Below are 25,848 nucleotides of genomic sequence, written 5' to 3'. Positions count from 1 at the left end.
AAGAAATTTTAAGCTCTATCATTACAAATCCCAACAAAAAGACAAATCCATTTTTTAAAATCTAACTCTCACCTTCTTTTTGTGTCAATCAGCCTTCCCTATCGGTGCCTTTAGATTCTCAGATGTGTCTCCCTTTCTTCCTACACACATTGTTTGAATCCAGGGAGACCATCCAAATGTCAGTTTTGCAAAGAAAGTGTCCCCTTTGTAATCATTGAAGTGTTGCTTTAATAGCTCAATTCTCAATGTTTGGTGTGATATAGTTGTCATTAGTTCAGTATGGTCTTTTTCTTCATCCGATTCCATCTGACTTAGGTAAGAGGTAATAACTGGTGTTATGGTTATTATTTGGTTGGCTGGGTTCTCAATGTATTGTATTTGAAGGCCTTTAATATCTTCCACCAGTGTTGCTTTCTTCAGCTACTATTGTTTTTTGAGTTGTAGGTTTTATAGTTAAAGTTGAGGTTTGGGCTTCAAGGTTCTCAATAAATTGTGTTTGTTGTTCTTTAGAGTCTCCTATTTTAATGTTAGTTTCCACTTCTGTTTGTTTTTGGATTGTCAATTCATCATTTAAAGTCAAAGTTTGATTTGGTAGCTTTAAGCTGTCAGATTTATCTTGCAGTCTGGCCTTGATTTGCTCAGTCATTGCCAAGATTGTTTTAAGTATCAGTTTGTAGTTAAGTGGTGAAATATAATCCTCCATTTCTTTAATGTTGACAGATAGGTCTTTCGTGGAGGCTGTTTTAATAAGAGTCAATAATTGTCCACCTCCAGTATTCCTAAAGATTGTCTTCAGTGCCAGGTGTTCCCAATTCTTATCTTTGAAGATAATGTCAAGGACAGATCTGTTATTCAGTCAGCTCTCACAGTAAAAAAAAGGTTTATTGCTATACAAAATTTCACCAGAAGATATCATCAATAGCATATAGAATAAGATGTAAAATCTTTTTCCAAACTAATATGAGGCTTTTATCCAATTAGTCCATTTTTTTTCTTTTCCCCTTCTTTCACAGCTTAAGCAGAAAATAGGGTAGTAGATCCCCACTAAAATAAGAGCTTTTTAATAGGTGGAAATAAAGTTGCTTAATTTTTTTTGCTTAGCCATTTGATTTCTTTTAAGGCTTTAAAGTTTATTTCCCAGGTATGCAGTCACCAGTCTTTCAAAAGAGGGGGAGGAAATTTTCAGAAAGGTCCCACAAGAAAGTAGTTAGGGGAATAAGAAAGGTAAGGTCTCACCCAGGTCCTCTAGATTGCTTCGTTGTGCTTGATAGTGCTTTGAGCTTTCGGCAGGGAACAGCTTAATGATTGGCCATCTTTATGGCTGATCTCTTCTTCTTCAGGCCAAAGGAGCTGCTCCGGATTGAGCGGAGGGCTGCCGCCCTTCCGCAATCACAGGGAGGGCCTCCTCATGGTAGTCGCCCCTCCAGGATGACTTTCGACCCTTTTCAGGGTCCTCCAAGGAAGAAAGATCGGACGGCAGGGAGAGGGCTCTTCCTGAACGTCCACAAGTGCCGCGCGTGCAAACTGGAAGCCCAGATTATTTTTTTAATGATCTCTTTGTTTGGATATTTGGCTATGCATGTTATTCTCAGGAAATTTCTCTAACACCAATATTCAAAAGTATTAATACTGTTTCTACCCTGCTGCCTTAAAGTCCAATTTTTAATTTCATAGTCACAGGGAAAACCATTATCTGCATCATGCTCATCTATATATTCTGCAATATATACTGCAACTAAGGATATAAAATGTTGCCTTTCACAAATTTACTAATTCCATATCTCTTCCTATTTGTAAAAGTTAGGAATATCTACGTATATCCCTAAAGCTATTTCTAAAAAATAACAATAAATGCACAGGGTAGGTGAAAAGCTTAACATTAAAAATGGATATTCTAAGAGATAGCACATGGGTGAATTTTTCTTTGAAAGAGTAGCTAACACACACTGAGTTTTCCTGTCTTTACAGCCCCAACAGAACCTTTGCTGTGCAAATTTGCTGATGGAGGACAAAAGAAACGACAGAATCAAAGCAAATATACCCAGAATGGGAGACCCTGGCCAAGGGAAGGAGAGGTAAGTCAAAATAGTTATAATTATTTTTGAAGGAATTTGACAAAATTGAAGAAGATGGGTTTTCAGTATTACTGAAATCAAAATAATAAAAATGCAGCAAAATTCAAATGAGTTTAATTCCATTTAACTTTGATTCAGAATAGAAGCATGCACTATTTATCATAAGGATTTGAGATTACAACTCCATACTCATTGAAGTCATACAGTTCTATTTTACAGTGTTGGTAAAATATGAGATATTTTGTATGTTATTGTTAATTGTAGTTTTGATTCCGTTCAGATTGGAATTAACTTTCATTTCCATGGGAACTAATGAAGTTTGAATCCATCAGCCCACTTCTTGCAATTAAATAATATCCAAACATGACAGAAAATCATAAATACCATAATCTGATCTTGATAGAGAAATTAAGATGTATTGAATTGGCTTGCTGTATTGTTATAGGAGAACTAACTCCATCAGGCTTTGTTGTTTGCTGCACAATATAACTTCAGTTGCCAGTTTCTTTTACCTGATTTGGTTATCATGTGAAAGTATATTAGAAGAAGGACCTTGGTCCAATTATGAGTGATTAATTACCTCATGGGATACCATTATAATCTAAAGCAAATTTTAGGCTAGTTAAGAGTGGGGCAATTCACATACTACTAGGAAGCTGGGCTGTTGGATCATGTTACTCATATTAGCTACCAGTTCTGAACATTAAGGACAAGGTCTTTTTAAAGAGCTTCAAAATGGTGTTCTTTCTGACTTATGATTGAAAAAGAATGAAGTATTTGAATTTAAGATGCTTCCAAAGTGTGCTAAAAATATATTTGTAAGCCAGCTGGGGTTAAAACTAACTTAGAAATCTAGAGAAAAAAATTCATTCTATTTTGTGTGATGTGACTTACTTTACAACTTTTTGAGTCACTGATAAAGTAGAAACATGTGATATCAAATGAGTGTTGTTATATAACTCTATCTGTCAAACCACTCCCTCAGTTCCCCAACTGATACAGGCAATTAAGATGAAATGTTTTGCTAGGCCCAGCACTTTTGTCAAAGCCTGAATTGTGATAGAAAAGAAGAAATGAAAAATTATGTGGAGTTATTTAATGCTGTGCAAAAATATGTGATTATTATGAAACAAGATGATGAGGACATTTGGGGTTTTTCTTCAGCTGAAATTGCAAAAGAGCCGGAAGCTGTTTTTATCCACAAATCCTTGTAGGCTCTCTGACATTCTGCACAAACCAGATTAAAGTTGGGCTATAAGAAATAGTTGGGTTGCTTCTGGTGTATTGCACCCCCTGCTAGTACTTGAACCACTAGATTCCATTGTCAGGCTTGCTATAAAGTCTTAGGGATTTCACTTAGTCCAAGGCAACTCATGAGTTAAATCTGTTCAAAGTCTTTGATAATCTCATGCATATTGATAGCTATACATTAAAAAAATTGTCTCAGTGGCTGTGATTGGTTGTGGAAAACATTAACATCAATCTAGATCACTCTCTGATTGCCTTCTTCCTCACTTGAGATACCTTCCCCATGAGAAACCACCAGGCACTTGACAGATCTGATAGATCTTAGATAGATGGGGCTCCACAGGCAATCTTGAGTATCTGATGCCTTGGTTATTGCCTGGAATGAGTGGGTGGTTGGGCCTTGGATGGCATAATCCCTGTGCAGTGTATAATTTTGCCTAGAATGGGGCACTTGTTAAAGGTGGAATTTCAGGAAATGCCAGAAGAGACTCTGCTAGTGCCGTTGGAGGAAGACCTGGAGTGTATGATGAAAGCAACAAAATATCAGTATTTCTCTGCCTGACTATTTTATCATGCTTGACAATGACTGTCAAGAGTCCCTATTTAAGTTAACTTGCCCCTACTAGTTAGGACACATGAGTATGTGCAGAGCTGCTATGAGGAATAATTTGGCTGTTTGGCAGAAAAAGTCACTCAGACATGTGCCAGTTTGGATCTAGATTTCTACTAGACAAATTCAGCCTAGGTGTGTGTTTGATGGTTTAATTGGGGATCAGTTTGATTTGGTGACTCTTGAGCAAATGGATAGGATTCTATGACCTGTTGGATCAGAGACCTATTTCTTTGGATACAGGAATTCTTGGTTCATTAAGGAAGCTGGAAAGGGGATCTGTAGTTATATTCATGTTCTTGTATTGGTCTCCTTGAGGATTCATGGCCAGGAAAGAAGTAGTGATGTATCCTAACCTCAAGAGGTGTCCCTGGACATAATGATTTTAGACAACTATTATACTGTTTCCAATTTTTACTTTTTAGGGTTTGCACAACTCCATCCGTGTTGAACTCCTTTCTAGACAAGGAAGCCTTACAGACAATCATTCATGCTCTTGTGACTTCATATCTGGGCTGCAATGTGATCTTCATGGGACTGTCCCTAGGTGGAAACTTCATCTGGTTTGGAATGCAGTTGTGTGGACATTTGTCATATGCCTATATGACTGTTTCAAAAGTTGCACATGCTACCATTCAAGATGCTGGTTATGACCTATAAAGCTCTACCATAGGACCAGTTATTTGAGAAATCACTTGCTTCCTGTGATTTCTGCCTGGCTGATATAAACCAGCAGAGTGGATCTACTCTGGGCTCTTCAATTAAACAGTATTATGTATCATAATCCAGGAAACGTATTTTCTCTGTTGTGGCACTTACCCTCTAGAATGAGGTTCCCACTAAGACTGTATGAATCCCATCTTGATGGTACTTAGAAGGGATTAAAAGATCTGATTGTTCTCACAGGACTAGGATGGATGGAGCCCCTTGTTGGCAATGGTTTTCTTATTTTTTTAGGTTGCCTATCCATACTTTCATCTTGTTCATCATTTATTATGTCTTGCATTTGTTAATTTTCTTTTGCCATATTATGCCCAGAATTGACCTTGAGTCAGGTATCACCAACATCAAACAAATAACATAAATAACATAATTAAGCACCTACTTATAAACTTGACAACAAAACACACTGTAGTTTCTCCTAATCTGTTGTGATTGTTCTCTTCCAACTTTCTTCCTTGTCTACATTTTTTTGTTTTGATGCAGTGTGAGAAGATGAACAAGTAGATTTCAATTAATGCAAGAAATAGAAAGTGATTTAGCATAGCACAATGCAAAATATATATTTTCACTCTTTACCTTACACCCAAATCAGGGACCTGACATCAATTATTGCTATTTTGGCAAAAAAATAAAAAAGAAAAGAAAGAAAGAAAGAAAACAATAGTAGACCTCTGTGTTCATATTTATTCTGCATATATTGATTGGTATAAAATATTTGCCACAGTGCCTCCAGAAGCAACAAAGCTAATCTTTAAGTTGCTAACAAGAGGCAATTGCAAACAAGGGTCATGTGTGTCCCCATGTAAACCTAATCATGACATAAATATGCCCTTGCGATGTTCAGTGTCCCATGAATTTATTATCTATGAATGAGATAAATTTAATCAATTCTTAAAGGTACTGATATTAAAGTGTTTTCCCATTGCAGCCATCAATTAAATTTTCCTATCAAGCTTTACTTGATGGGAAAGTTAATTTGGCACTGTTGGCAGTGAATTTTTCATTTGATGATTTATGACAAATCTGATTGGAAAAAATAATGGAATTAAAAGACTTTTTTTACTTTCGTAGACAAAAGTTAAAACAATAAATTAAACATTTTGATAGGAAATTCAAAATTTTAAAATCTATTACATTTTGGCCTATTTGGGGGCAAAATCAGTTGCAGATGAGATCAGAATAATGTTTATTGCCAATTCCAATCAGATGTGAGCACATTTCCTTTGCTTTTGACTCCAAGTCAGCCCTATCTCATGTCATTCTTCTTTTGCTGCACTTTTTGTTGCACTGCCATATTTGGCGATTGTCTTTCCCACAGAGTAGGGAAGGAGAGTAGCCACATAAGATCAGAACAGTACCTATTTATGCTCCCCAAGATGGCTGCTGCATGGTAAGAACTTTTCTTTTTCCTTACTGATGGTCTGCTGATTTTACTGCCAATGCTGGTTCTTTGGCAGCACTGGATTTGAATGACAGGACTAACAATGACCAAAGACAATTTTTAGATAACTGTGGATCCAGTTGGAAAGGGGAGTCTTGAACATTCCAGTTCTCTCTGGAAGTGATTGAAAAGTCACTGGGCATATACATATTTCTGTTAGCAGTTTTATTTTCTTAAGCAATGCCTGGGATCTTGGCTGTCACTTTTTGAATTTATTGTTTTATTTTGTTTTTGGACTGTGAAGAACTTTCATTTGATTTATTTCAACATTAGGCTCTCATCACAAGATTTCTGTACTTTTTGAATTTGCAAAATATTTTGGAATTTTATCTTTTTTGAATTTTTCTTTTTGCCTTTGATTGAAATATACAGAAACATTTAGAAAACATCCCTTTAGTTTCCTTCTGCTTCAGTGTTCTTTCCTCCATGATCAAGTTTCACAGACTCAGAAATGCTTGAACAGTGGCTGAAACCTAAGAAAAGACGATTAGGTAGTACTCTGGTTGAATGGGGAAGAGACAAATTTCTTTTCCTATGAAGACTGAGGAAGACTGGATGGATTTATTACACCTAACTGAAAACCACTTCTATTTGGACTTTGGTGGGAACATAGACTTATTATAGAGAGTGAATCTATTTAATTAAGACAACAAATGGATAAGAGATGGTATTAAGAAAAAAACATGTATATTTCATCCAGGATGAACTATTTTTAATTTTTGGGATGATTTGAAATAAATAGGATGTTGCTTCTTGATCCGCATATAGGTTTCTTAAGAGACAAATAAGATGATCTGGTACTCCCATCTCTTTAACAACTTGTCACAGTTTGTTGTGATCCACGCAATCAAAGGCTTTAGCATAATCAATGAAGCAGAAGTAGATGTTTTTCTGGAACTCCCTAGCTTTCTCCATGATCCAGCGTATGTTGGCAATTTAATCTCTAGTTCCTCTGCCTCTTTGAAATCCTGCCTGTACTTCTGGTAGTTCTTGATCCACATACTGCTGGAGTCTAGCTTGTAGGATTTTAAGCATAACTTTACTAGCATGTGAAATGAGTGCAATGGTGCGATAGTTTGAACATTCTTTGGCATTGCCTTCCTTTGGAATTGGAATGTAAACTGATCTTTTCCAATCCTGTGGCCACTGTTGAGTTTACCAAATTTGCTAGCAAATTGAGTGTAGCACTTTTTCTGCATCATCTTTTAAGAAGAGATATCCTACTTACACACATTTAATAAAAACTTTGTCCGTAGCATACATTAGGAATGTCATGGACACAGAAATGTCTCTTGGCATGCTTCATTAGAAAAACAAGTTATTTCTTAAAAATACAGCTGTATTTTGAAATTTATCCTACCAAATTAATTTTTTTATAAAAATAGAATTTTTAATTCCACAATATTTTTTCAGTCAGAATTGTCATAAATTATCAATGAAAGATTCATTGCCAATAGTGCCAAATTAACTTTCCCATCAACAATTCTCTTTTGCATCATTGACTCTACTGTTTTTTTTCCAAAGTGTTTTTCTTTGAAGGTGCTTTTTGCTTGGTTGTTTAATTTTCTTGCCACATTTTTTTCATATGAGTTTTAAAGTTATATCATATCCTTATAGCCTCTTTCCTCTTTATCAGTCTACCACTTGTTTTGTTTTATTTTGTAATTCTGGTTCTTATTTACTTCCTAATTACTATATCCAGGGCTTTTTTTCTCATAGAATGCTCAGAACGTAGTTCCGGCATTTGTTTTCTGCAAAAAAAAAAAAAAAAAAAAGCTCCCTCTATTGGCTTTTGAAAGCCTATTGCAGGGATAGGCAATCTTGGCCCTTTTTTATGACTCGTGGACTTCAACTTCCAGAAATCCTGAGCCAGCCACGCTGAGGGGAAAGAGAGAGGTTTCCAAGCTGAGCCATGCTGGCTCAGGAATTCTGGGAGTTGAAGTCCTTGAGTCATAAAAGAGCCAAGGTTGCCTACCCTGCACTAGAGGAGGACATTAAAATTATTTTACAAGGTTACTTCTTTAGGAAGTAAACTTTTAGAATCTAAAACAGCTAATTCAAAAAAGCCAACAGGAAAGAACCTCACATTTTTCATCTGCTTCTGTCTTTTGGAAGGTAAAATTTGATAACAAAATAATCTATTTCCTATGTTAACATCTCTGCAATGAAATCAATAAAGGTAAAAGGAAAGAAATGAGAAACATTTTTCTCAATGTAATATGTCTAATTTAGCTGATGCTAGAAAAAATAGTACCTTTTGTACACTCTTGAAAACTATTTTGAATCTATAACTATCTATTACAACTAAACCACTTTAAATTAAACAATTCTTAAGAATGAAATATTCTTAATTTGGACTTTACTTTTACTCTTTGGACTGTTGTGTGTTTTGGAAAATAGATTATTTAGAATCTAGTTATGTTGCACTTCAGTCTTTAAATAATTAACCTAGTATATACATAACAATATATGATGTTTTCCATGGTGAGCATTTATTAAAAAGGCTAAAATAATTTCTGGTGGTATTATCTGTACATTAAAATTTTGTTTAATCACAATCTTTCACTTTTCACATTCTGGACAAGCAGTGGTCATGTATCCTAGCAAAAGATGTTACATATGTGCATAAGCGTAGTCAGAAGCATATGACTTTTTAAAAATATCAAACATGCAAAGAAACAAAAATAAGTCCAAAATATCTGTATTATATCCAGAAATGCCAACTTTGCAACCAATATTTCTCATCCATAAGTATGGCACCCTAAGGATACCTGCATACATGCAAATTCTTTTCTGGGATCAGTAACGCAGCAGGGATTGCTTTTTCCTTCCAGTAACAGATTGCTGGGAAATACCAAACATGGCCTTGAGAATTCCAATGTTTGTTACAAATTTTTTGGATGTGGTTGGAAAGAGGCCTAGAAATGGCAGCACAAATACATCACACTTGCTGAATATACACATGAAACTAATTACAATCTTCAATTATATGTAATATATCTAAAATGAGATGGGCTGTCTCAAATGCAACTTGCAAAACGTTTCATTTTGCGGCAAAACAATTCAGCACAAGCTGATCAGCAGAGCTTAGAGAGGACTCATTAACACAATTTTGGGGAAGGAAAGAAACAGGAGGACAGTTTAACATCTTCCAGTTGATGCTATGTTATGTAACATCTTCTGGGAGTTGAAGTCCACAAGTCATAAAAGAGCCAAAGTTGCCTATGCCTGGCCTATTGGCTTTCGAAAGCCAATAGGAATTGCCTGGCCGGCAAACGTTGCACAGGCAAGTTGTCTGCAGCAAAGGCAGGAACTTTGCACCCCTCCCTGCTGCCTAACTACACCATCTCAACTAGGTAAGTAAGATATTATTTGCAAATAGGATGGCAATAAACAATTTAGGCTGCATTTACATCAGGGCTTTTCAACCTTTTCAGAAATCGTACCACTTTTAGGACATGACAATATTCAAGCACCACCAGTGCTTAACAAGGTGACAAAAACTTGATGAGTAAAAAAATAAGGGAGGGGGGTATTTTGGGTTTCATTGGTAAGATTCATTTAATGCTATAGAAATTGCTAGTTTATAATATTAGAGAAAAGCAAAAAGTTGAAGTTCAATGTTAATGCTTCCTTCTACTCCTGTAACAGAGGAAGTCAGAAGTCAGTGCCTTTTCTTTTTCCCTTCTCACCCTCACTTTTCCATTTTTCTCTCACCCTTCACTCACAAAAGCCCCTCCACTCACTCACACTTTGCTCACAAAAGCCTCCAGTCACTCCTCCATCTCTTTCAAAGGCACCTCATTCAGTCTCTCCCCCACTCACTCCTTCTCTTTCAAAGGCCTCTTGCTCACTTGCTCACTTACTGCCCCATCAGTTCCAAACACTTCCAAACGCCACTTGCTCGCTCACTCACTTACTGCATTTGGAAGCGACGGGGCAGTAAGTGAATGAGTGCCAGTGCTGGAGGCCATCAGCTGTTTGGCACCAGAGAACACTGCCACTAGAAACACAGCTCTGGGTCGGGGTTTGGAGCAGCTCCAGGTGGGGTCTCAGCACGGGCTGCGGCGTGGCAACTGCGAGGAGGGGAATCCCCACAACGGCTGTGGTGAGGGGAATCCCCATGGCATGTGCCTCTGAGCCGCAGGGGCAAAGGTGCAAAGGATGGGCGGCAACACCGTAGCAAGACACCGGCATCGCTCCCAGTGACAGCAGCTCTGATTTCTGGCACTTTTTTTTTTTTTAGAAAAAAGCACTTACTATATCATTTCTGGTTGGTCTTCCATTTTATATTTATCAAATTTATTTGAGGAATTAGACTTTGGGAACAGTCTCACTATTCATTGCTCATGGTTATCCATTTGATACTTTTCTTTTTCCCTTTTTAGTAAGGCAATTTATTTTGATACTTCTAAGTGTTTCAGGTGAAAAAAAAACCAGAAATAATTTTCTTGGGTTTCACAAAAAACAGACTTTCAAAGCTTATTAATTCACAGCACTGTCAAAACAAAAAGTGCCAGGTGTTTGTTTGTGGGATTTTTTGTTTTTGGTTTTGATAAATTGGTACTTGGTTACAATGACACAAAGAGTTGTCTTTGATGGCTGAACACTCTGGGATTAATAATCCCGAACTATCTGGATGGCAGATTGGAGAATACTGGTTTCACTGATTTCTGGTTTGCTGTGTCAGTTGTGGGTTACATTTTGTAGTAATGTTAAACTGTTTTCAATTTCCAAAATGAGCATTTTCAGTACTGGGCAGAGCCATTTTACTTAAATAGCTAAGGAACAAATTAGATACAAAATCATATTTATTTTCTTACAGAACAAAATTCTGTACGTACACACAGCCTAGTTTATATCAATAATGGAGGCTATAAAATGCTCTCTATTTAATATCTCCTCAAATGATCATACAGTGGCTTATTAATCTCTTTCATTTGTCCTGGAGTAGTATGATTGTTTTTAACCCAAGAAGAGTAATCTTATTTCTTTCTTCTATGCAGGCTGGCATGGCCTTGACATATGACCCTACAGCTACTATACAGAATGGGTGAGTAACATACACTTTACTGTTTTTAATGGCATTGTGATATTTTCCAAAGCAGTTTAAATTGTTAATACAATTTCAAAGCAAGTTGACCCCAGCAGTATTATTTGAGACAATTTAAAAATGTGTTAAGCAGGAAAAATCATTTTCCTTCATTTATTTCTAGACTATTAGTTATGAATTGGGAATGATTGAACTGAATTTTAAAAAGATTTGCTTCAGTTTTCTATTCCCTGAAGCTAAATTATTGACATTGGCCAAGACATTCAGGGAGGCAGGCTATGAATAGGAGGTAAGTATGTTTTAAATAATCTTGAATATTCAGGCAAGAATTACTATTCATTTATTCATCATGTATGGATGGCATTTATATCTCACAGTGGAATACTCATTTTGTTCCTACAACAAGCACTCTTATAGGTAAACAAAACTGAGAACATACTGAATGAGTCAATATAACTTGTGAAATCTATACTTAAGTCTTAAATATGAATCTCCCTGCTGAAAGATCAACTCAACCATTAGATTAGCTTTTCTCTTCAAGGAATAGCTACCAGATTTTTATTGAATAATGTGAATACCAAAAGATTGCTTTATTTTTGTTTGTTTAGTTATTTGTTGTAATTTCAGACAGAAGCCATGCTTGACAATGTTTTGGAATCACAAATGGAGGCAAATTATTCCAGCATGGCTCACCTAGCACATTACACAAGATTATTTTGCTTCTCTTCTCCTTGGTACATCTTATGTTTTTCAAGTACTAAGGACATAGTCTTTGTGTAGATCCAATCAATCAAGACCTCCAAATAATTATGGAGGACTTTCTAAAATGCAATTCTAAAAAAGCTTTATATTTACTTTTTAGTTGTGATAAAGCAAAAGTTGAAGAAGGTATAAGAAAATCTCCAATATTTCTAAAATAAGCAAAAGTATCAGTTGCATCCACCTTTACCCTGCAAGCCACTAAAAAGTGAGCAACTTCTGACAACATTCGGAATAGCTAATTCCCATGTAAGAAGATAAGATTGCACTCTAATTTCAGAAAATTAAAAATGATCTTGCTTCAAAAGTAATACAAAAACAGTTCAATCAATCAGAATAGAGATGGAAGGGACCTTGGAGGTCTTCTAGTCCACCCCCCACTAAAGCAGGAGACCCTATACCAGGGGTAGGCAACCTCGGCTCTTTTATGACTCATGGACTTCAACTTCCAGAATTCCTGAGTCAGCTGACTCCCGAATTCTGGGAGTTGAAGTCCATGAGTCATAAAAGAGCCGAGGTTGCCTACCCCTGCCCTATACAATGTGAGACAAGTGGCTGTCCAGTCTTTTCTCCAACTCCAAACATTCCTCCAATTCCTTTCTTCTTATGGGTGCAAAACAATCCATTAATTTTCCCCTAAAGAATGTTTAGATAAACTACTGTTTGTGCAATGCAATTGTGGCTGGGCTTAGTTATGACTTTAAATAGACACATGTATCTGTTGGAGGTGATATCTGGAATTCCTTCCCATGGTCTCTTCTGGGACCAACTGTTCTATTCCTAAGAATGCTAGATGGGTTTCTTTGGAAGGATGCTTCTCAGCTGTCCCAGCCTGATGGCGGAATTAATAGAAATGACAAAATTGACATTTTTCATCAGGGACAAGGCAACAAATACTTTTATTAAAGACCAAAAAATGTTTTATGAATTTTTTTGCTAAAAATGAAAACAATATTATTTGTGATTTATGGATTTGTTGATTTGTTGATGTAATTTTAAAGAGGGAATTGCAAAAATTTGCTTGCTAGCTGGTATATAGGAAAATAAGAGTCACCTTTTTTACATTCTCTTGTTTCTATTTGCTTTTACTTCCTCATAATTTTCTCACTTTTTCACTTTACTTTTTCTTTTATTGAATTTTACTTTATATTTCAAATCTGAGAAAAACCTCTAATAAAATTATTATTAAAAGAAACGGTAAGAAAAAGTAAAATACAAATGAATGGTCATGACAAATGATGTCATGGAGTGATAATTTTCTGGTATAGTATAGTTAGCTGTAAAGGACTGAATGAATTCCATCTCTTTAACAGACAAAAATTACTATTAAATTCTAAACATAGGAATGACAATACAGTCTAAATCACCAAGTAAAATATAGACTATAATAAATTCAATCCATAATAATAAAAATCTTGATAATCTGCAAAATTAAAATATAAACTTGATACATAAAGAAATGAAAAATATGGATCTGCTATCAGTTCTTGTATTAGATTGTAATCCAGGATTGGTTTTCTGTTTAAATTGAATTCTATGCTAATATTGCAGTTAATGAGATATATTCCTACAATTTAATTAGCCATTCTTCCACTGACAAGATCAATGTTTCCAATAAAAGGCATATAATTTCCTTGCAGCAATTAGCATGAAAACAGTTAATATCAGTATACTTTATAGGAATATAAGGTTTGATAATGCTTAATAAAATTATGGTAGGCTGAAATGGAATTTCAGTTTTAAGATTATTTCCATTCTAGTAAACTTCATTTTTCAGAAATATTGAGCTTTATAGCATTTCAACCATATATGGAAAAAAACCTAATTAGTTATCTAGACGTGTTTTAGAAAATGTATTAATTCTAGCAATCAAAACTGCAGCAAGTGTACAAGTTCATATTGTTACATCTCTCATTGCTTTCAAATTCTGCATCCTTTCAATTTTTGTCTTGTTTGGATTTTTAATCATGCTGTAACAATTTTTAAATGAGACCCAGAAAATGTACTGAATGTTTCACTCTAACATGTTCAAATTCAATTCAATATCTCACTTTATTACTGCAATTCTATACTATGGTTTACTTCAGTTTGCTATACTACTTTTTTGAGAATGCTAAGAGCAAAATGGTTTCCTGAATGAGCTCTGGTGTCTGAGTTCATAGGCCATCTTAAATCCCCAAAGTAACTGCAGGACTGGCTACTTTATGGTCCAGTGAGCACTTCTAATAAAGTGGAATCATTCCTTTGGCAGAAGAGAGAGATCCTGGCCTTAGGATATGAAAGATAAGTATGGGACTGGGTGAGGGGAAGGGAATGTGATCAACCTCCAAGTTAGATACCGTGCTATCTAACATAGCAAAATGTCCAGAATTTCTTTTCAGGTTTTTTTGCATAGTGATTACTGTTTTCAGAATATAATTTTAATGAAACTACCATGTATACAAATGGCAAGGGGAAGCCTAGGAATTTTCCTTCCATGCTTTTTGTTTGCAGATATCTTTTACATCCTGTGTCCATTTCCTCAGAACAAACTAGGTGTTTAGAAGAACTGATATTAATTCCCTACCTCTACTAGTACTGCATGCTGCACTTTCAAAAAGCTAACATAGTGCTAGGCTGCATTAACAGAGGGATAGAATCATGTGATCATGTGAACTGTTAATACCACTTTACAATGCCTTGGTAAAGCCACACTTGGAATACTGCATCCAGTTTTGGTCACCACGATGTAAAAAAGATGTTGAGACTCTAGAAAGAGTACAGAGAAGAGCAACAAATATAATAAGGGGACTGGAACATACAAGGAACGGTTGCTGGAATTGGGTATGTCTAGTTTAATGAAGAGAAGGAACGTGATATCAGTGTACCAGTAACTCATATCCAATATCCAATATAGCGATGGGTCGTGTATTATATGTATAAACATCGTTAATATCTTTAAAATATAAGTCAGACGATGAGGTAAACCGATTTGACAGAAGAACACGCGGGAACTTTGACAGCTGTCAAAGTTCCTCGCAGGGCGCAGGCGCGACCACTGACAGCTCGCGGCTGTCAAAACACCGAGCCATGCGGAAGCCGGAGCTGTCAAACACAGACGACGCGGATTGGACAGGAAAGACGCGGCGCCAAATAAAACAAACCTGATTGGCCCTCACTGACAGCCGCCGGCTATAAAAAGCCGGCAAGTTATTCTGTTGTTGTCTTGCTCTTAAATAAACCTTAAGTAACTAGCCTGTCGTCCCGAGTGGTCCTTCGGCTACTTCACTGGTGACAAGGGTGGGATCGCTCCAGAGCTGAAGTCACGGCCGCGGAAGAGAGTTCCCGGCCAGAGCTGTCACTGGAGGTTTTAACTTCCAACGGAGCGAGACCCAGGACCGGACGACATGGCAAACTTCGGCCGCGTGAGGGAATTCAACACCCGACATCCCGAAAGGTGGCAATCACACCTGGGCCAAGTCGAGGGATTCCTCCTTGTCAGCAAAATCACCGAGGACAGAGCAAAGGCTGCCGCGCTACTATACATCAGCGGACCCCCCCGTCTACGACGCTGCCATTGGGCTGTTCAGCCCGGTACCCATCACCGAGGTATCCTACGTGGACCTAGTAGACCAGCTGACGAAGCATTATATGCCAGCCCGATCTGAACTGTATTGGCGGGTTCAATTCGCCCAGAAGAAACAACATCCAGACGAACCCGCAAATGATTTCATCGCGGGGGTCCGACACGCCGCGCGGAACTGCCACTTCCCCGACCTAGAAGACCGCATCAGAGACCAGGTGGTGATCGGGCTGAGGGACGAACGCCTACAGAAAAAGCTGACATCCAAGACCGACATGAGCCTGGCAGAGCTGACCAGAGAAATCATGGCCTACGAGTACAACCACAAGAAGAAGCCGACTACCACGACCCCAGAGAGCCCAGCGACCGTCTTCCAAGAGAGTGCAACCCTCAGCGACAGCAATGAGTCGGTGGATTTCACCGACGGAGAAGCCCTGCAGCGCAGAATGGAACGCAGGCAACCGAGGAGAAGCGACACTTCGGACCGCCGAAGGTCCAGGAACCCCCCTCCGCCACCGCCGCGTTACGAGCAACGAGCCGCCTGCGCCAGCTGCGGGGGCAACCATGCCCGAGGAAGCTGCCGGTTCAGAAATGCCAAGTGCCACAATTGTGGGAAGACTGGCCACATCAAACCGGTGTGCCGGAGCAAGGGCCGTGACAACATCAATGATTTGGAGGCAAACTCCCCAGGTAGGCCAGCTACCCAGGCCAACAGAGGAAAAACGCCAGGGGCCCTGGTGGAAACAATTGACAGGGTAAACAGCCTAAGCTCAAAGGTTAGGATCAGGGTAAAAATTCAGGGGGTGTCCTGCCTCATGGAGGTGGATTCAGGGTCAGCAGTCTCCTTAATTTCATTTAAAACATATCAGGAGATCTGTCAACAAGGCAAGGGAAAAATTCCTCTGAGGCAAACCCAGGTCCACCTAGCTGACTTCCAGAAAACCCCTATTCCTCTGGAAGGGAGGGCTAAGGTTACAGTAGAGTACAAATCTTTCAAGGGTCCCCTAGAAGTGCTGGTAACGCCCGGAAATTGCACCAACCTGATAGGGCTGAACTGGTTCGGGCCATTAGGGATCGCCATAACGGGGGTAAATTCTATACAATCACCCAGTCTCGAAGCCGTTTGCAATAAGTATGCAGACGTCTTCGATGGCACATTAGGAAAATACACGGGTCCCCCCATCTCTTTACAATTAAACCCAGCAATCCAACCCATTAAGATAAGAGCTAGGAGAGTGCCCTTTGCCCTTAAAGAAAAAATTGAAAGGGAACTAGAGCGCCTCGTAGGGCTCGGGGTACTTGAACCTACGGAGGGGGGAAGTTGGGAGACCCCAATAGTCACCCCAGTAAAACCTAACGGGGAAATAAGATTATGCGCGGACTATAAGGCGACCCTCAACTTAGCACTCAGCCCCCATGCTTACCCGGTGCCAGCGGTAAGGGACGTTTTTGCTTCCATCCGCTCCGGCGCCATTTTTGCCAAACTTGATCTCACGCAGGCGTATTTGCAACTGTCTGTCACTAATGACACCGCGGAAGCCCAGACAATTGTCACCCACCACGGTGCCTTTAAAGTAAAAAGGCTACAATTCGGCATATCAGCAGCCCCGGGTATTTTCCAGGGTATCATGGAGAAAACCCTGAAAGGACTACCCGGGGTCTGCCCCTACTTCGACGATGTTCTCATCGCCGGAGAAAATGAAGCAAATCTAGCTGACAGACTGTCAGCTGTGCTGAGCCGGCTCAGAGAAGCCGGCCTCAAACTTAAGCGGGAAAAGTGCTCCATTGGAGTCACATCCACAGAGTTCCTAGGGTACAAAATAGACGGTCAAGGTATCCACCCTACCACAGACAAACTAAGGGCTATTCAAACGGCGCCAAGCCCCAGGAATAAACAAGAACTCCAAGCCTTTTTAGGGTTATTAAACTTTTATCATGCCTTCATTCCCCACAAAGCCACTATCGCAGAACCTCTGCATAGACTCCTAGATAAGGGAACTGCCTGGTCCTGGACCAAAATTCAGGAAAATAGCTTCCAATCACTAAAAAAGATTATTTGCAATAGTTCAACGATCACCCTTTTCCGAGAAGATACACCAATATGCATCGCTTGCAACGCATCTCCCTATGGAATTGGGGCAGTATTAAGTCACGTATACAAAGACGGCACCCAAAGACCCATAGCCTTTTATTCACGCACTCTGTCAAAAGCAGAAAGAAATTACGCACAAATAGACAGAGAAGCCCTAGCAATAGTCGCAGGGGTTAAAAAATTTCATGACTACCTTTATGGGAGACCCTTCACTATATACACAGATCATAAACCCCTATTAGGGATATTCACTTGGAATAAAATAACACCTCAGATTCTCTCACCGAGAATACTTCGATGGTCCACATTCTTATCTGCCTATTCTTATCAATTAATCCATAAACCAGGGAAGGAATTAGGACATGCAGACTGCCTCAGCAGACTGCCAATTCCTAGCAAGGACCCAGACCCAGCCCCAGCTGGCCTGATTTTAGCAATTTCACAACTCCCAGACTGTCCCCTCTCTGCAAAGATTATAGCTAACAACTCAGCTAAAGACAAAATACTCAGCAGAATTCTTAGGTGGACCACAACAGGGTGGCCAGCACAAAACCCACACTCCCAATTCCAGCCATACTTTAACAGGAAAAATGAAATATCTACGCATAGGGGATGCCTGCTGTGGGGAAATCGAGTCATAATACCTAACAAAAACATAAATCAAACATTAGACATCCTACATGAGGGACACCCTGGCATTGTCAAGATGAAAGCGATGGCCAGGAGTTATGTATGGTGGCCAGGCATTGACAAAGAAATAGAAAAATACGTGGGGGGGGGGTGCTACACTTGCCAAGCAACACGGAACGAACCACCCCAAGCACCAATTCACAAATGGGAAACGACAAAAAATCCATGGTCACGCATACACTTAGATTTTGCAGGACCTATCCAGGGACAAAGTTTCCTAATTGTAGTGGACAGTTATTCTAAATGGTTAGAAGTCACTCCCCTTAGGAAAACTACATCAGGAGCCACAATACAAGCCCTAAGGAAAATATTTGCCACACACGGCCTCCCAGACACCATAGTTTCAGACAATGGGCCTCAATTCACCTCTCGTGAATTTCAGATCTTCGCTATGAAGAATTGTATTAGGCTGGTCACATCTGCACCTTTCCACCCATCGACGAACGGGATGGCAGAAATTATGGTGCGTTCTACAAAAGAAGCTTTAAAAAAATTCGTCAAGGGGAACTGGAAGCGACGACTCAGCCAGTTCCTAATGTCACAACACGCAACGCCATGCACAACAACGGGCAAATCACCGGCGGAACTAAGATGGGGGAGAAGGCTGATAACGCGGCTCGACAGATTACGTCCTGACACATTTCCGGAAGAAAACGAGCAACCACAACCAAACCGTACACTCACACCAGGCCAAATGATATGGGCGCGATCTTACACAGACAAAAACAAATGGGTCCAGGGGACAGTGCTTAAACAAACAGGACCCATTTCCTATCTCATATCCACACAAACTCACGGAAATCTATGCCGCCATATAGACCAACTCAGACCCAGACAACCACCACACACCCCAGAACCACAACCGGAGGAACATGACCACCAGCCCCCAGAAATACTACCGTTGCTGGACCAAGAGGAAGAGGGACTAAGAGACGTGCTACCAGCACAACCAGACATCGCCCCTCTTCCACGCCGCTCCGACAGAAACCGAAGGGCCCCCGCCTACCTAAAGGACTACCAGTGGGCAGGGTCCAACAATCAAGGGGGTGGGAACGCTCCAGGGGAGGGGTAAGGGGTGTATTATATGTATAAACATCGTTAATATCTTTAAAATATAAGTCAGACGATGAGGTAAACCGATTTGACAGAAGAACACGCGGGAACTTTGACAGCTGTCAAAGTTCCTCGCAGGGCGCAGGCATGACCACTGACAGCTCGCGGCTGTCAAAACACCGAGCCATGCGGAAGCCGGAGCTGTCAAACACAGACGACGCGGATTGGACAGGAAAGACGCGGCGCCAAATAAAACAAACCTGATTGGCCCTCACTGACAGCCGCCGGCTATAAAAAGCCGGCAAGTTATTCTGTTGTTGTCTTGCTCTTAAATAAACCTTAAGTAACTAGCCTGTCGTCCCGAGTGGTCCTTCGGCTACTTCAGGTCGGACACGACTTCGTAACTAACAACAATATCTCAGGGGTTGCCACAAAGAAGAGGGAGTCAAGCTATTCTCCAAAGCACCTGAAGGCAGGACAAGAAGCAGTGGTTGGAAACTAACCAAAGAGAGAAGCAACCTAGAACTAAGGAGAAATTTCCTGGCAGTTAGAACAAATAATCATTGGAACGACTTTCCTCTAGAAGTTATATATGTTTCAACACTGGCAGTTTTAATGAAGAGATTGGACAACCATTTGTCTGAAATGTTATAGGGTTTCCTTCCTGAGCAGGGGGATGGACTGGAAGACCTCCAAGGTCTCTTCCAACTCGTTGTTGTTGTTGTTGTTGTTACTACTACTACTACTACTACTACTACTACTACGATGACTACTACTACTACTTGATTTTTGTCTGTGTTCACAAAATATACTTTATTTTAGCCTGGTATATTTATACTTCCTGTAACAAGGCATTCTGCCAAACCAGATGACTGGATTAAATAAGTAAGCTGGGCATATAGTGATTAATAAATGCACGGCTGCCTTCTCAGTTGAAATTAGTATTGAAGCCCTATTCACAACTTTAATTCAGGAACTTTCAATGCTGGCTGGACTACATATGGCAGTCTAGTTTGGAGATAGAAAATTTATTTTATGTATTAAACTAATTGAATTTAGTTTCTAGCTCATTTTTATTATCCTGGTTCTGTCTACTTTCCCATTTGTTCTATTCCGCTTTGTTACTCTTTACCACATGCAATTTGGGGGGGGGGGTAAACATTTTATTAATTTTCTAATTTTACAATCATAAATACTTAATAAACAATGTGTTGTCTGGGTCCATTGGTACATACTAATTTTCTCAGTCTAGTTCCAATACTACACCATCCAGTGCTTCCTTTATCCTCTCTTCTTCCAGTGGTATGTATTTTTCCACACTGGCCAAATACAATTCTTGTTACTGTTAATACATATACAATTAAATATAGACATTTTCATCACATTTTTCTGGTAATATACATAATATTGATAATGTCAGTTTATAATATCTTTTCTAGCCAAAATATATCTCAATTGCATTTGCACTTAAAATCCATTTCTTCAATCAGTATCCTGTTTTTTCCGCTTTTTTAAAAAAATGTTTTAATTTCCCATCAATGTTCAAAATATCTCTGTCGCTTATAATTTTCTCATAATATATTATATTTGGTTAACCAAAAGCTTCCCTTATTCAAACCCTTTTAGAATTTTCATATTTCCCATCTCATAACAAAATATAATAGTCTAGTTAGAAATCCTAACCAGCAGACAGAGCTCATCAGGAGGAGTTAAATTTGCAAGTATTTGGAACTTTAACTCGGGGAGTATTAATTTTCTCCATACCCTAATTTGATTTTGAAAGGGAAAAGATGGCACTGGAATGTTTTTCTTTTGTTTTTTGAAAGAATAAGGCATGAAGAAAGAGATATATTTTGCAACAAAGTTTGAATAACATATTGGACTTTTGTGTATTTGAGAGTTTTTAAAGTTTGTAAAGATTTTTCTGGGACTTTATTTATCTTGAAGTGCATAGGGAAAGTGAAAGCGATAAGGGAAAGTGAATTTTAACAAGCGGGGAAATGGCTTCAAGACGGCAGGGAATTCCTGTTGTTCCTAAAAGTTTAATTTCCTCTCCTGTAATACAGCCTGCAGTGCAATCCACATCGAAGCCCAAATCTCCCGCACCTTCTCCCCCACCACCTGCATTTACACTTAAGGATTTTCAGGATGCTTTGAAGCTTCAAGCTCAACAAACAGCTCAACAAATAAAGGAGGAGATGGCTGATCTTTTTGAGAGTAAAAATAGAGAAATGAGAGAAGACATATTGCTCACACTCCAAGGGCTGGCCACACACATTGAACGTTTAGATCAGACATGTCAAACACAAGGCCCGGGGGCCAGATCCGGCCCGCGAAGTGGTTTCATGCGGCCCGCGAAGCCATCCTGGAAACAGTGAGGGAACGTCCCCCACTGCCTTGGCCCTGGCCCAGAGACCCTCCTCCAGCCAGAGACCCCCAGATCTGTCCCACTCCTGCCCAGGCCCCCATAGGCACCCTTCATGCCAACGATGTAGAGCTGGCCACGCCCACCCAGTAGGCCATACGCACTCTAGCCACGCCCACCCAGTAGGCCACACCCACCCAGGCCATACCCACCTGGCCCCCTGAGGGCAACCGCAATGCTGATGAGGCCCTCAATGAAATTGAGTTTGACACCCCTGGTTTAGATGATCGTGTGGATGAGGTTGTGGAAAACAGTGCAAAATTAGAAAGTAGAATTGCCACAGTTGAAAATAAAATTGATAGGACGGAGGATGAGGTGACTCTCACAATATAGAGACCTGGAATTTGCCCTGAGAATAAGAGGATTGAAAGACAACCCACGTGAAGACTTGAAGGAGGAGGTAGCAAAAGATATAGCTCCTATTTTGGGATGTGATTCTGAGGAATTATCAAGAGAGGTGGATAAAATATTTAGGGTTAACTCTTGGATTGTGAGGCAGAAAAATTTACCTAGAGATGTGGTGATTTATTTTTCTAAGAGGTCATTCCAAAATGCAATTATCCAGGCCTTTTATCAACAGAGATTTCAAATTGCAGGTCAGGATATTATAATTTTAAAAGAAATACCTCCAAAAATTTTGAGAAAGAGAAAAGATTTTGGTTTCCTGTCTGAGGAGCTTAAAAATCGACAGATTCAGTTCAGATGGGAGATACCTATCAGAATGGTGGTGAATTATGCAGGGACACGATATTGACTTAACACGATTTCAAAGGCAAAAGATTTTTATATTCATGTCCTGAAGGCAGGTTCTCCACCATCTCCACGACTTAAGAGAAAAGAAGAAAAGTTGGAAGATAAACAGCAAACTGAAGGTGCAATGCCATTGGTTGCTGGAGAGGCACAGCAGGCTGAGTCTACTGAACAGTTTTTGGTGTTAAAGGATGATCCAAAGGAACAGAGAATGACACGGGCTGTGCATAAATGTAAAGAAAAGGAGCAATTGAAACAGAAGATAGATACTGGTTCTACAATACAAGGTCCTGTTACTACTGAGGCGGTGGGAAAAACAAGACCGAAGAGACCAACTGAGGATCTTCAGGCATTGTTCTATAGGCTTCAGATCGCAAAGAATGACGACAAAGTTTCTGACTTGGAATGTTAATGGCCTGAATTCACCACAAAAAAGAAAGTATTTCATTACCTGAAGCAACATAAAAATGATATTGTTTGCTTACAAGAAACTCATATTTTTGCGAAAGATCAAAGGTATCTGATTAATTCCCAACTGGGATTACATTTTATTGCATCTGCTCCAGATAAAAAGAGTGGAGTGGTTATCTACTCAAGAAAAGACTTACCAGTTAGATTAATTGAGACTGATATACAAGAAAGATATGTTATTATTGAACTACTGTTACAAGGCAAGAAAGTTCTTATTATTGGATTATATGCACCTAATCAACAGCAAAGAAAGTTTTATAAGCTTTTACATGACAAAATAACTCAATTGGATTATAAATCTGTTATTATGATGGGTGACTGGAATGGTGTTTTGGACTCATGTAAGGATAAGAAGGGATCTTTTAAAAATACCCCTAATCATTCTAAACTGCCTAAAGCCTTTTTTGATTTGAAAGATGATTTGGAATTAAGAGATATTTGGCGGGAGCGAAATTTGGAGGACAGAGACTTTACCTTCTTTTCAGACAGGCATCAATTGTTTTCCAGGATTGATTTTTTTAATTACCAATGATTTTTTTTCTAGGGTTAAAAAGGTCAAGATTTTTTCCAGAACACTATTGGATCATATCCTATCTTTCTAGTTATAGTAATACTTTTATTTCTAACAATTATCTATTCTCTTAACCATGTTCAAATATCTATTTAATAATATAATGTTCTATCTAATGGGTTAAAACCTCTATTTTCTTCAGTCTTACTCTGGCTTTCTTCCTTTGTCAAATAACTTTCCAAGACAACGCATTTGAGTCCTCAAGTAGTTCTTCCCCTATTTTTGTGTATATTGTTTGAATTTTCCACAGTTCTCCTGTCAGCTTTATCTTCTGTTCAATCATCTCTTCTTCTTTACCCTCAAATGTGTTCTGAGATCTTGACAAGTAAGATATCTTTTCCATTTCCGGTATTATCACTGCATCTTCTAATTCTTTGTTTGTCTGAGTCTGTCTGTTAATTCCTTCCTTTAGGTCCTCCATCTTTGGATCTGCTTCCTCTAATTTTCCTTCTATTTTCTGGGTTACTGATTCCTTCTCTGTAGTCATTTTCTGAATTTGTAAATTTAGATTAGAAAGTTGTTCTTTACCTCCTTTGCATTATTTTTAGTCTCATCATGAACTAAGACATTTGTCTCTTGTATTGATTTCAACATAGAATTTCTTTCTGAGATTCATCAGCATTTTCTTGTTGGTATGTGAAGCTGGGGGTTTTGGAGACAAATGTTAGAGATGGTTTTTTACCATTTATGACTAAGTGCAGAACATTTTGTTTTTGTATGTGGTCTTTATAGTTCAATCTATTTAAAAAGTTTCAGTCAATTGTCATTTGAACTCCAAATTATCCAGCCAGCCTGTCTGTCCATCCTTAGGCCTCCCCTGAACAAATATAAGCAAAGTCCAGGTTTTTCTGTCCATTGAAAAACATATCCCTTCTGTCCAGTGAGAAACAATTAAAAGTTATTCATCAATCAAAAGTTTATAGTCCAAAGTGTTCCATCATCTCGCTCAGTAATGCCTGTTTCTTCTACAGGGGAATAGTTCCACAACACAGCTCTAAAAGTCAGTTAGTATTTATATTCATAATCCAAGCAGGCCAATTTCAAAATAGTTTATCATCTCTGCCATGCAGATAAGCAGCCCAAGACCTTTTTTTCTCCCTTCTATAGCTGCAGTCTTCAAAAGTGGAAGTTTCCAAGGACACCTAAGGTCTTATCTGAATCAGGGCTTCAGGCCAAATTTCCTTTAAGCATAATAAATTGTAGTTCCATGGTTTGCCACTGGATGTCATTAATGCCTTTTTCCAGCTTCAAACTTATATTGCAAGCTTTTCAAGTCTCTTTTCTAAAAAAAGTCTCAAAAGAACTTTTAGTTGCCCAATTTCAAGGCTATATATTTATATTGATTCCAAATTAATCTTATAATTTTCTCCATTTTCCCCAAGCAGTTTTCCCACGCTTTTCTTTTTCCTGAGGGAATGGGGTAAAATTTCCTTTCCCTCTCTCATCGGGGAGAAGTTTTGTTTTGGGTGTTTTTTTCCAGGAAAAAGTCTTAAAGCTATAAAGAGAGGATAGAGTCTCACCCAGTTTCATCCATGTTGCTCAAAAGTTGCTCATTAGTGCTTATTCCTTCAGTTGTCAGCAGCTTCTGACTGGCTATACGAATATAGCCAGTCTTTCCCCCACCAGTTTTGAGGTACCCTCGGATCAAAAGGAAGGGCCACCACCTCTCCACGGTCAATGAGGGTTCCCCCCTTCTTCATTGCCTCTCCGGCGCAACTTTCAAACCTTTTTATGCTCCCCAGCAAGGTGAAATCAAACGCAGAAGATGGAACCCCATCTTCCTGTCTCCATTACCCCACGGCGTCAAACTGGAAAGTCACCACATGCAGTTTTTAAATGCATTATAGTGACCATTACACTGAATGTGGTCCTCAAGCCCTAAAGCTTAATAATTTCTGATATATACAGTAGATAAATGCACAGACAAATAGCAGCACTGCAGATACTTTGGTTTACAACACTTCACCCTACAACATCCAAAACTGTAATATAGGCATATAAATTATGATTTATAAGGGTGGGCTCCAAAACCTCTGCAAGCTCTGTCCAGTTGTGTTCACTTCAATCAAAATTTAATCTAAGGTCTTAGCTATAATCTAACATCAATATAAACAAGTATTTTAAATTATGGTTTAAAACATAGATAACCAAGTGAATATTTGTTTCTGAAAAGACTGCTGCTTTAAAAATTGGAAAATCATTTTGCAAGGTGAGTCAAGTCTTTAGGGTTAGCATTAGGGTCTGATTGTCTGCTTTTGATTTGGAAAGTTCTGTGTTAGATGGAGTTGTGAAAGAGAGAGGCAAGATATTTAAAGAACAGGAGAA

General features: G+C 38.9%; 1 protein-coding gene across 1 annotated transcript in view; it reads left to right on the top strand.

Annotated features, from left to right (window-relative positions):
• The window catches only part of RBMS3 (RNA binding motif single stranded interacting protein 3), a gene marked incomplete at both ends in the record, with an annotated part of 526,486 nt that overhangs the window by 426,994 nt on the left and 73,644 nt on the right, over positions 1–25,848 (top strand). The window contains 2 exons of the mRNA XM_083376163.1: positions 1,969–2,075; positions 11,104–11,150. Of these exons, the coding sequence (XP_083232289.1) occupies positions 1,969–2,075; positions 11,104–11,150 (154 nt within the window). The remainder of the gene's footprint in view (positions 1–1,968; positions 2,076–11,103; positions 11,151–25,848) is intronic.

The sequence above is a fragment of the Vipera ursinii genome (genome assembly GCF_947247035.1).
Source record: "Vipera ursinii genome assembly, chromosome: Z".
Classification (NCBI taxonomy): Eukaryota; Metazoa; Chordata; class Lepidosauria; order Squamata; family Viperidae; genus Vipera; species Vipera ursinii.
The sequence above is the reverse complement of the archived record's forward strand: the minus strand, read 5'-3'. Positions and strand labels throughout refer to the sequence as shown.